Raw genomic sequence first — 12334 nt, 5'->3', positions numbered from 1 at the left:
CATTCATACCCCACACCCACAATGTTCCATCTAATTAATCATTAAGCCTGTTCTTGCATATATCTTGATTGACACATACCTTTATATTTATGTTTAAACTCGTCAATTCTATTACTATTTTTTATGTCTACACTTAAATTATTCCATAGTTTTACCCCACTTATGGAAATACAAAATCTTTTTTTGGTTGTACGTATAGCATGAATTTTATAATTTAACTGACCCCTTAAATTGTATCCCCCTTCCCTTTCATTAAATAGTTTTTGAATTCCACCAGGTAATAAATTGTTCCTGGCTTTATACATAAACACTGCAGTCTTATATCCCACTAAATCAAAAAATTTTAACAATTTAGACTTAATGTAAATGTTAAGCTTAAAGACCTTTAAGTTCATGTACTGACATCTCAGACAATTCCTGGAAGAAGGGGTGTAGAGCTGACATAAAACTGTAACTCTGCCTTAAGCAATAGGAGAAGAAGTGCTGAAGAAGAAGATAAAAGTTAGAATAGCTGTGGGTTAGGGAGGATGATGGTGCTGCAGTGATGAGTGTGCGTTTGGACCCGGCCGGATGGAGAGGGGAACGGAGCCAACTCTGGACTCTGACTGATGTGACTGTAGGGCCAACAATGACTGATTGTTTGACAATTGTCTTATCTAATACTACTGTATTTCTTATGCAGAAGTGGTGATTCTGTCCCCTATCTTTTAGATTGTTGAATTATCTTACAATTTATTGAACTGCTTAGAAGTATTGTAATAATAAATAATCATTGGGGTAATTTGCCTGAATTAATTTAGTTCACATCAGACCACAACAACCACAAAAACTATAATGTGTAGAAAAATTACTATACTGACTGTACTTAGTTTTGTAGCCATTCTAACTAGACAGCACTCAGAGTGCAACCTCCACCAAGGGCAAATCAGTTTCCCCCATAAGCCATATTCCCATGATATGACCCTCATAATAGGATAGCTTGACCACGAAAACATACCGCTGGCATTTGGAATGATGCTGATATTATTTGTTTGAAAGTTACTCAATTCAATTTTATTTGAAGTCTATAGTGCCAATTACGGTATTCTAGGGAAAACCCCACAAATGTTCCTTGTCAAAAAAATAGACATGCATTTGTTGGTTTAGGGGTAAAATGGGGACTTCAGTGAGTGAACCGTGGGGAAAGCGGTGAAGACATCACATTTCTGCACATTTGTGTTCAGCTTGTTAAACAGCTGTTTGATAAACTATTCATACAGTCTCTGTTACTGGAGGAGCGTAGCCTCTCGATACTTACAGAGAGAAAAATACAGTAAAGAAAAGCAAAACAGCCCGCATCAACTCCTGAGGTTATGTTAGGTGACGGTGAAAGGGAAGCACACAGCGTACTGCTCGTTAGGCTATGACAATGGAAATGTAGGTATAATGTGCAGTCGGAACACCAGTGTCCTCTCCAACAGACTACTGTGGTCTGGACGAGATGTAGCTCCCTGCTAATAGAGCTGGTGTGCTCAGATAACAAGCACTCACAACCACAGACATACAGTATATACATATAACAAATATGTCTATGCTCACAACTCCAAAAACATCACAAGAAATTCTAAACTGGCATATTGCCAGTCTAACTTACTATGTCACCTGAAAAAACATCAAAACCTAATCAAGTGGCCTAATACCAGTCCTACGGATGAAAACAGTACCAGCTCTGAGCCTGGCTTCAAATCTCTGTCATTAAGCTCTTGCCCAGCTGTCGCTGCTTAGAGTAGATGTTTCCCAGCTCCGGCCTGTCACCTCGCTGTTGGTCTCACACTCGGGCTGGACTGAGTGACACCACTTGGTTTCCATTGACAGTGAATGGGCAGCTGTCATTAACCCAGAGCTTTGTCTACACCTGTGTGCGTGTTTGGAGTGCACAGGAGTGCAGCTGTGCAATTTAGCCACAAGGGGGCTCACATACAGTCAACAACCTTTGCGCCTTTGCAGTACATAGTAAGTTAGACTGGCAATATGCCAGTACTTATGGTTAATGACTCCCAAGTTGACATTTGGCACGTGTTTCATGCCGGATGCCCTTCCTGACGCAACCCTGATTCGAACCCGGACGGCAGCAGCAAGAGCGCTGCGCCTTAACCACTAGCCTACCAGGGACGGGCTAATCTTGTAAAATATGACTATCCAAATTTTGATACGGATCAACAACAAAATCTAATTAGTTGTTCTCTGGTTTATACTCTACCTCTCCAAAACATTTCATCCAAATCTGTTTATTACACCGAGTTACACTGTTCACAGACAAACAAATGCCAGCAAATACTTAACCCACATGCTAGGAGGAGGTAATAAATATCTTTAACAATGAATGTTATCCTCCTGTACCTGCTCTTTGAAGTAAAAGGTGCTAGACTAAAGTTTACAATAATTTATCAAATGACAATATGAAAACAATGTGAAAGAGGCCGTTTGTAGTGGTGAACTTACAGAATTTTATAGGGAGTTTCAACTCAATGAACCATCTGGTCAGTATAGTGGTTCACAGCCAGGTGGTTAATTTGGCTTTGGTTCACTTTCACCAATGTCATAACATTTTCACCTGCAGTAGGCAGATGTTTTCAGTGGTCAAGCTCTAAAAACTCACTGTACACCATCATCTGATCAGCAGCAAACAGCAGAAAGACACTGATTCCAGCTGGTGAAAATAGTGAAGGATTTAGCAGCTAAAGACGCAGAAATTTGCCTTCGGGAGGTGGTGGAGACCAAAAGCAGAGCTTAAACAAAGTCTATGTTAGACCCAACCAGGTCGCCAGAATCACAAATCCAAATAAAGGATAATTTTGCTCTGTAACTGTTGGATATGTGAACAAGAAACCATCTGCTAACAAGTTCACCATATTAACTCTGATAAGTCAAAGCTTCACAGAAACATCTGGTACTACAGGTTTAAGGGCTGCAATAGGGTTGGCCAGAAACAGTTCTGTTTATGTGATTGGCTGTTGTATGTTATTAAGGAAAGGATTGTATTAATATTACATTGAAGATTCTAATTTTCTTATAGAAAAAAGTTTCTATTGGTATATTTAAGTTTACAATGTTAAGGTGAAAATAAAGTATTCCTATTTACTCAAGACATCAAAGTTCTTCACAGTTACATGTGGTCACCTAAGAACTGTCAAAACTATAATATAGATCAGAAACCATCTGAAATAAAGACAAGTATGAATGTGTCCAGACGTGCTGCCAACTCTTGGTAAAATGAATTACTGATACCCACCCTCGTGTAAGAGAAGAGACTGCAGCTGTCATTAACTGACCAAGTTTCAAGCTGCATGCTACTAACCGGTTTGGCTTTCTGTGCGTTCTTGTGTGCAGCCAGGTTGACGGGCCCAGGATCTATCATGGACCCAGGAAACAAGTGAGCCAGCTCAGCATTGAAGGCTGCCGACACCGCCTCGTTGGGTGGCGTGAGAGGAGGGGTCATGAAGAGGGGCGTGGTTTTAGGTGTCGGGGGGATGACGTCAGATGGATGAATAAAGAAGCTAGGCGTGCAGGATGGGTTGGAAGGCACGGAATTGTGGATGGGCCCCACACCAGAGGCAGCGACTGCAGCAGAGGTGGTCTGATGCAGCTTGGCTTCCAGCTTGGCCTTCTGTTGTCAGCACAGACAAAGATTTCATAGAAACTACAGATTCAAACACTAGACTGACAGTTGTAGCAGAAGAATAACTTCCAGAGAAACATTCTACACCTGGAGATTTGATCCAAGAATAGTTTCATAATATTCCCTATTCAAATTTTGGGTGGCACAGCTAGTGGTGGTTATGAAGGCCAAAACAAATAGGGCAACTACCACAGCTTAAGAGCCAGTTCAACAAATCTGGGCACCGACTGCTATATAATCAGAAATAATCTATTAAGTCAAAAGACTGCTTCAGTGGCAAAGACTTGTAGGAGCTGAATAATATTTGGAAGAATATGGGCTTTCTTACACTGTTTTTTAAAGTGGGCAAAAAGTTAACTTGAACCGACACTGGGCAGACAACAGAGGAAACAAAACAACAACCTGTGACAGTGACACTAAGTTTCATTAAGTTCCTGTAGTGCAAAAATTGCGATGTAATAGTGACGGGGTTTTTCACCTGCTGCTGCAGCTTCAGCAGCTGCTGCTGTTTCTCCTGCAAGACCTGCAGCTGCTGCTCCGCTGACACCATGGCGTGGGACAATGACTGGAGTGCCACCTGGGCTGCAGAACTCAGAGCTGTAGAAGCTTCACCAACCGTTCCTGTTGACAGGCCTCCTACTGCCGGGGTCACACCAAATGTGCTCACTGGGGTTTAAGAGTAGAGGTTCAGCCAAAGACCAGTTCAAACAGTCAGACTTGAGCAAAAAACGAGAAACAAATGAAACCTAAGCAGTGATTACCAGTGAACATGCTGGCATCATCTCGCTCCACTCGGGTGCCATCACTAGTGGAGATACAAGTAAAGTGCAAAGGTTCCACCTCCAGCAGTCCTGTTAATGCTGTGAAGCTGCCCTCTGCTGCTGCACAGCTGCTCACTTTTCCATTTCCTGCAGGACACCCAACATAAATAGGAAACAAGTAAAGCAAGAAAACATCAGAACTTCAGGAGTCTCAATTCAAGATCCAGTAAGCAACTTTCCCCCCTCTATTTTTCAGTTAACATATGCTCCATATCTTAAGATGCAGAGGTGCTGTCAGAGGCGTCTGTTATTCAATATCATTAACAGGTCAAAAGGTTTTTGAGGCACTGATGCCCTGCTAACAACTCAGAGAGGGTTCCGAGCTGGTACTAGCTACTAGGAGATGCTGTGGGTGAATCACAGGCTAACAAGCTCTTTATTCCTGCATTAGCTGAAACAGCAAACACAATGAGAATGTATAGGTAGGGTGGAGAGTAACAAGGCAGGGAGAGGGAGCGGTGGGAGGAACACAGTGGTTCACTTTCAATTCTCATTAGTTGTGTTTCCACTGTCGGAAACTAGTGAGTGGTACACTGCGTGCCTCCCTCAACTATCACCCAGCATAACCTCCTGGGATGGCACGGACCATTCTACTTTGCTTTTCCACTGTATTTTTCTCTGTCGGTCTCTGTTTAGAGGAGGGAGGGTCTCTTCTCTCTCTCTCTCTCTCTCTCACACACACACACACACACACACACACACACACACACACACACACACACACACACAATCTGATGTCTTCACCACTCTGCCCACAGTCCACTCACTGAAGTCCTTCTTCTAGCTCTGAATCAGTGAGTGTTTACAAACCGTGCTTGTAGTGCTAACGGTGGAGGTGTGAACATGCTGACATTTAACCAATCACAGGCCATAGTTCTGAATGCACGCACCCCCTCCCTCCTTTGTGTTGCTGGAACTTGATTTTCGTACTACCTCCTGAGGGGTACAGAAATGTATGTTTCTAAAGCAGATAGAGGGCAGTGGAAACAAACACAGAACCCATGACAAGCGTTACACAGCTTGCCATGTTTCAGTAGGTTTCTATAATGGAAAACCCCTATTGTGATTTCCAACTACTACATGAACAGTGTAGGAAGTGGAACCTTTGTGTGAATAGTTCCCAAACATTAAATGTCCACAACATAAAACAAGTTCAAGTAAGCATACAAGGGGCGTCAGAAAAGTTCCAGGACTGGAGTCACAAAAATCAATTATAAAAAAATGTATACAAACTGAAAGCTTTCCCCTTTGAAATAATCCCCCTCAAATCTAATGCACATTTCCATCCTGGTCTCTGCAGCTCCATCGTCACGGCCCTCTTCATGGCTTCCACATCCGGAAAACGGGTCCCCTTGATGACCCCTTCAACTTGAGGAAAAGGAAATAAATAAATAAATAAAAATCACACAAAGCCAGGTCGGGTGAGTAGGGAGGTTGCTTCAGCACAGAGATGTTTTTCTTGACCAGGAACTGTTGGATACACAGGGCATTGTGAGCCAGCATGTTGTTCTGATGAAGCAGCCACAAATCTCACCTCTTCGTGCACACTAAACAAAGCAAAGGCCGCAGGATCTCCGAGTTTTCCCCAGCTGGACCAGAAACTTTAGTTTGATTCGTTGCTCTTTGCTCAGCACTTGATGATGTAAACTTGAGGAGCTGTTAACAAGAGCATCTGAAAAAGCATACACTGGCTGCAGAGAGCTGAGATTGCAGTTATACACACCCCGGATATTACGTCACACGGTGACGCAACCCGCTAATCCCTCCTCCACTCATAGCTCACACATCACACTCAGTCCTGGAACTTTTCTGACGCATCTTGTATGTAAATCTTTATTCCACGGTGAGTATGTTCCAACAGTTGACAGAATACTACAACTGTAACAACTGTCAATGGTTGAATAGTTCATACCTGAAAGAATGTCAGAGAGGTCAATCTCATCTGACTGAACTCCGATGCTGCTGTTGAAAGCATTCTTACAGGAGGAGCCACTGACCTCCAGGTCAAAAAGTACTGGGTCAAATGGAGAGCTGTACAGGCCATACCTGGAAGACGACAGCCAATAGGGGAAGAGGCCAGGCTTAGGTTTAGGTATAACACTAAATGGTAATAATAAATGGGCTTTACTTCACCAGCAATTTGAACTACTTCCATCTACTAAGAATAATTTCAGTAATAAAAAGGCATTTGACTGTAAAAACAAACAGCTGGAAAAGTACCTGGTCTGCAGCAGCGCCTCCAATGGAGTGAGGCGGTCCTGCAACTGTCTTGAGATGGCAGTGAGCAGCGAGGCACAGGCAGTACTGCAGCCCGCCAGGTCCTCCTCCTTCACATAGTTCAGCAACACAAAGTACCAGAACACTGAGCCTGAAAGTAGACAGGAGTGCAAGAGGTCAGATAATCAAAACTGTGGAGTCCTGAAAGAGAAACAAGAGAACAATACCATATGTTGTTCTGTACTCTTGCTCAGTTACTTACCACCTGTTGCTGCTGCAGGCAAGTAAGGCATATTGTCTAGAAGAGACTGTAGAAGACTCACACCAAAACCCTGTTGACTTGGATCTGCTTTTCCATTGCTATGGAAAGAAGCATAGCAGCATGCTCTTTGTCATCTGCACTCACAGGCGAGCATAAAACTACATCATCAAAAAGGCTTTTTCCACTACAGGAGCAATACTCTGATTCTAAGCAGTAAACAGGCAGATTTTGTTTCCTCTTTACTTGTCCGTGTTAACAATAGGTTGTGTACACAGTACTGGAGAGTAAGTTACTGTTACTTACCTAATACAAAGTGCAAGAAAGCGAGCACATTTGTGCGCTACACTCCGGCCAGCTTCGAAGAAACACACCCGCACAATATCCGACAGCCGTGCCCGGGTTTTCACCAGCAGTCCTTCCTTTCCTTCTTTTAAACTAAAAAGAAGCCACAAGGTACAACACTTGTCTTGGTAAAAAGTAAGTGGAAGCAACATGTGACCTAAATGTCCTACATGATTCTGAGTGCTGCAGCTTTTAGTCCTACCTGCATGGTCCATTGGAGAAAACCCCAGCCAGCCAACACAAGACATCCAGGATAAGGCTTTGGGCATGCTCAGTGAACAGGCTACTCTCTGTCTGCCTACATAGTGCGTCCAGTAGCTTCTCGTGGAAGTCGGGGAACTGCAGCATGGCACAGCGCTGAACCCTGAAAGCACAGAATAACAAAGACAGACAAGTTTAAAGTTGACTGCTATGATATGTAGAGACAAAAATTATCTAAGAAAACATAATTATCTGACTGATAGTAAGTTATTAGTAACACACCACTAAACACTTTGTTAGATCTGTTTTAGTGCCGCATATGTGTTTTTACTCTTAAATGTTCAAGGTCTGTCAACAGAAACAGATGTCTCACCTTTCTTTGGGTATCGACGTCTTTTTGAACCTTCTGATTGTGACTGAAACTTCTTGCAGTAGATCACAGCCTCGCAGGTTTTCTACCTTCTTCGAGGGTGCTGGTGTCTCTGTTTTTGCTGCAAAGACCTTCTCCTACACACACAGATGAAAAATAAACCAGTGGATGCAGTTGTGTATCTGTTGTTGGGTAGACTCAGTCACTGAGTGACTGTGCATTTGTACCTTGGAGGCCTGAGCCCGTTGTAGCAGGGTGGACAGTGAGTGGGCTTTGGTGCCCTGAGGCTTGGCACTGGGCATTCTCACCACTGGCCGCGGGCTCTCTTCCATGCCCTTGTCACTCACTGCTTTTATGTGAACCAGGAAGGAGCGGTACTTCCCTCCTGCCATGCCTACAGTGGAGGGAGGAACAGGACAGCTGAGAAACACTGAGGCAAAGTTCAGGATCAGATAGCAGTGGCACACATCAGAAATGACTATTGCTACCTTTGACCAGTTTGGGGCTCGTGAGGCTGAGCATGCCTGCATGGCCAGAGAGGTCCAGCCCACTGGCCAGCCACACCGGGCCACACAGGATGTCCTCCTTGTGGTCCTCTAAGAATGGACACAGGATGGAGCCTACAACAAACATGAACTACAGTTTTACTCAGGGCAGATAATAGAGATATTTAACAGTTTCAAAACTTTCTGCACTACAAGATGGAGCATGAAACATAAGTCGCCAATACTAAAGACAAGGTGCTATTTCAATGACAAGTCAGTAGTAGGGGTGTGGTGAGATTGTGTCATGAGATCTCGTTATATTAAATGTGATGTACTGTATTTCTCATCGAAGCAAAAGCTGTCTTGTGATATCAGTACATAACAGAACCAGAGCGGACTGTGACGGGAAAATGATGTACGTTCACATCAACTCCCTGTGTTTTAAGGCAAGGGGCTGCGTTGGTTGAGGGGTGAGGGGTTGCAGGGGAGCGTTGTAGGTGCTCATGCTAACAAGGTAAACAAGAGTCTTCTTCGCCTGGGCTCTGCATCGTGTTCATCTTCCTTTGCTGGATGATGTCACTGTCTGGTCCAGTCAATTGAGTTTGTGGCAAAACCTTTTAAAAAGTGCTTGCACATCGTCCTTTACTGCAATGTAAGGGAGTGTTAAGCAGATGGGGGTTGCTTTCCTGGAAGTGGTCTCAGTACGGTTCCAAACAAACTCTGGAGCGGTTCGTTCGTGGTGTGAATTTGATCATACCTCGATCCAGACCAAGCACAAGGAGTGTGCTGCACCTTTGAGCCAAATAGTTCAGTATGTTGTTATATAACATTATGCTGAGTCACTCCCTTTTTCTGCTGAGTCACTCCCTTTTTCTGCTCAGTTGACTGTAGGCGTCACAGCTTCTTTGCAAAGTATGAAGCATTATTGTATTATAAATTTATTTCATAGGATTGCTCACTGGTAGAGAAGACGAATCTTCTTCCTGTGTTTACTTTCTCATCCTCACCCCAGACACCTTTAACCAATGAGCAGAAGTTATGGTTTCACGTGATTGTAGTGATGTAATTTGGTTTGCTTGGATTTTTCTGTGTGTGAAAAGAAACTGAACCAAGGGGGAAAACCAAGTTTCGAAACCGGTCCATAGATTCAGACTAGTGCAAACATCCTTAGACATCTGATTATCTTGCTTTGATAATGATAAAGGAAAATCATTTTAGTGGCACTGAATACTGCAATACATCTATTTAAAACAAGTTGAATGCTATTTGACAAATTAAATGTTGATAATTGTTACTCCCTCAGAAAATAAAATTGTGTTAAGACTTCTAAGTCCAAAATAAATTTCATTTAAAACTAAAGAGGTTGAATTGTTCACCTGATGTCTCCTCTATGTCCATGAACTGGATGTCCTCTGTGAAATCATGTAACAGAGGCTGGCCATTCCTCTCCCCATTGGCGTGGAGGACTTTGGAGAGAGGGAAGGAGATCTGTCTGTCCACTGCTGTCTCTGTGAAATACAAAGGAAGAAACATTCAGATGCAGTTTAATGTCTGTTCTATTTAGCAAGTACAAAATAAATAAACTAATGTGGTCATTCAAAAGGTCTCAGTTCATTTTAGGAGATACTGGAAGGACCATGTGGGCAAAAGAAGAGATCTTCTCCCTGTTCAAAATATCACAGCTACAAAAATCTACCATCCCAGATTTATGTGTGTGAATAAAGTGTCAAAGCAGCATCCTCACCACTGGCTTTACCCAGCCCGGGAGCTTTGTTCTTCAGCAAAGTGACCTGGATCTGAGGAATGGTGGCGATGTTGGCATTTAGGACAAACTTGAAGTCCACATGGCCCACCATGCAGGCTTTGGGCAGCACCAGCTCAAACACATGCTCATCCCAGCTGGAGCTACAGAGAGAACACAGTCACTAACTACTTCAAAGATCAATTAAAAAGGTTTTTAAGTCTGACACTGTGAGCACCACCTAGACAAAATAAAAGACAACTGTGCATCCCAACATATTCAACATATCCTTCAGGAATGTAAGTATGTCAATGAGATATTCTGAGTCATGCCACGGTCAAAAAATATTGATAATGCAACATTAAAAATGTTATTATGGAATTTGTAACTCATAATTAATTCTCAGTATTTTTCTATTTCTATATACTCTAATTCTATCAAACCCCTAACATCCCGTTGTTTCCAGAATACCAGCATGGACTTGACCATGTCACTTATGCTGTATCTTTACCTCTGTCTCTCCCTCCACCCCTCTCTAAGGAGGTGTGCCTCACAGTTTAAAAACAATGTCTCATTATCAGTGGAGCCCTCGCAAGTTTTTCCATCACTTGTCAACCATCCAAATATTTAGGGGTTAAAACTACCTATCGCTCTGAAGCTTCCAGGTGCGAGTGTGCTGGGCTGCATCTCCATGGTGTTGCTGGTGAAGGTGCTGCGGGTGTCGCCGCTGTTGCTGCTCTTGCTGCACCTCCACCCAGCATGGTGGCACTGTGGCAGAGAAACGTGGGGTCAACGTCTCGAAGCGTGTCAGCTCTACGAGCGTCATCAGGCTCTCCGTCGTCAGCGGTTGGTCCACCAGGAGGTCCACTCCTACACAGCGATCGGTTGGGGGACAAGTGTGGAGCATCACAATAGTATCAGGGAGAGGCCACAGAACTGAACGATGGAATTGTCTGGTGTACAATCAGATACATGCCAAACCACATGTGGAGAAGTACAGAGTGTGACTTGTGTCAGGTATACCTGTGATCCCAGGGCTAGAAGGGTTGGAGGAGGGCTTGGCCCCCTCAAGCAGCAGTTCAGCCCCTTTAGAAAGGGGGCCATCAATAAACATGTCTCCGTCATCTATATCGTCACACACACCTCCAATTTGAAGGAAATGAAGTTCTCCACCTTCAGAGGAGAGCAGAAACAAAATGAGCACCTACAGACAAAGATCATCCACCTGCAGGTGCTGAACCACAACACATCATTACAGTAATTTATAGAAAATGTATTGGTACAAAGATGTGCTAAGAAAACATGTATTCTATAACTTTCTGATGGAGGTAAAGGAATTTCTGAATGTCATTCTCAATAACTTGTTTAATACCAGTTAGCACATGCTGAATGGGTAACAAGCACAGATTATCGTGACGTGATATCAAAACATCTGTCAATGACAATATATTGACCATGAACACTGGAAGTAATTTCACTGTTTAAAACGGAATCTAGGGCTGGGCGATTAATCAAATTTTATGTTCAATTATGAAACCAATTACTGTGCAGCACTCCATTTCACTATGATGCTCTCACTTTGTGTTTTATAAATCCAGTGCACCCATCGCTCTACAGCGCAAACATGTATTGCTCACATTGGATGAAGTGAGACATACAGTATTACTTGAGGTGACAACACTGAAGCACGTCACTGTACGTGCAATGAAATCTCTGTGAGCAAAAAGTCACTAAGGGTAATTTATCAAAACAGCCATTAAACAAGTATAAACCTGCAGAGAAGCGACGCACATACAAAATAAACCAACACACATTTTAATCACTTAAAGCAGTGGCCCCCAACCACCGGGCCGTGGCCCGGTACCGGTCCGTGAGGCATTTGTTACCGGGCCGCACAGAAAGAATAAATAATTTATATAATTTCCATTGCATTGATTTTTAGAGTCTGGAAGATGTTTTATTATGAAAAACGACGCATCATCCACCTGTGCCCCTTGACACGTCAAGACGCATGTGTCGGTCACGACCTCACGTGATACATTGCTAAAAAAATAAGCCGGCAAACTAGCAAAAATGAGTAAAAAACAAACGTTTTTGAAGGGCTTCTTTTCAAAGGGGAAAAGGCCAACTGAGGAGCCAGAAGAGGAGCCCACGACCTCCAAGAAAAAGAAAGCTTCTTTTAACAGACAATATCAGGAGTCATACTTAAAATACGGGTTTATTGCAACAGGTGACTC

At 43.1% G+C, this 12334-nt stretch overlaps 1 protein-coding gene across 3 annotated transcripts in view; it reads right to left on the bottom strand.

Annotated features, from left to right (window-relative positions):
* The window catches only part of birc6 (baculoviral IAP repeat containing 6), a 164503-nt gene that overhangs the window by 125102 nt on the left and 27067 nt on the right, over positions 1-12334 (bottom strand). For all 3 annotated transcript variants that reach the window (XM_020599885.1, XM_020599888.1, XM_020599886.1), the window contains exons 11-25: positions 11121-11270; positions 10742-10967; positions 10101-10261; positions 9733-9864; positions 8360-8491; positions 8099-8265; positions 7875-8008; positions 7503-7664; positions 7262-7393; positions 6959-7056; positions 6700-6847; positions 6392-6525; positions 4420-4566; positions 4137-4324; positions 3338-3646 (exon numbers count right to left, since the gene is read on the bottom strand). In XM_020599885.1, coding sequence (XP_020455541.1) covers positions 3338-3646; positions 4137-4324; positions 4420-4566; positions 6392-6525; positions 6700-6847; positions 6959-7056; positions 7262-7393; positions 7503-7664; positions 7875-8008; positions 8099-8265; positions 8360-8491; positions 9733-9864; positions 10101-10261; positions 10742-10967; positions 11121-11270 — 2420 coding nt within the window. The remainder of the gene's footprint in view (positions 1-3337; positions 3647-4136; positions 4325-4419; positions 4567-6391; positions 6526-6699; positions 6848-6958; positions 7057-7261; positions 7394-7502; positions 7665-7874; positions 8009-8098; positions 8266-8359; positions 8492-9732; positions 9865-10100; positions 10262-10741; positions 10968-11120; positions 11271-12334) is intronic.

Source organism: Monopterus albus, unplaced genomic scaffold (genome assembly GCF_001952655.1).
Source record: "Monopterus albus unplaced genomic scaffold, M_albus_1.0 scaffold43.1, whole genome shotgun sequence".
Lineage (NCBI taxonomy): Eukaryota > Metazoa > Chordata > Actinopteri > Synbranchiformes > Synbranchidae > Monopterus > Monopterus albus.
This window is presented reverse-complemented; position numbering and strand designations above follow the sequence as displayed.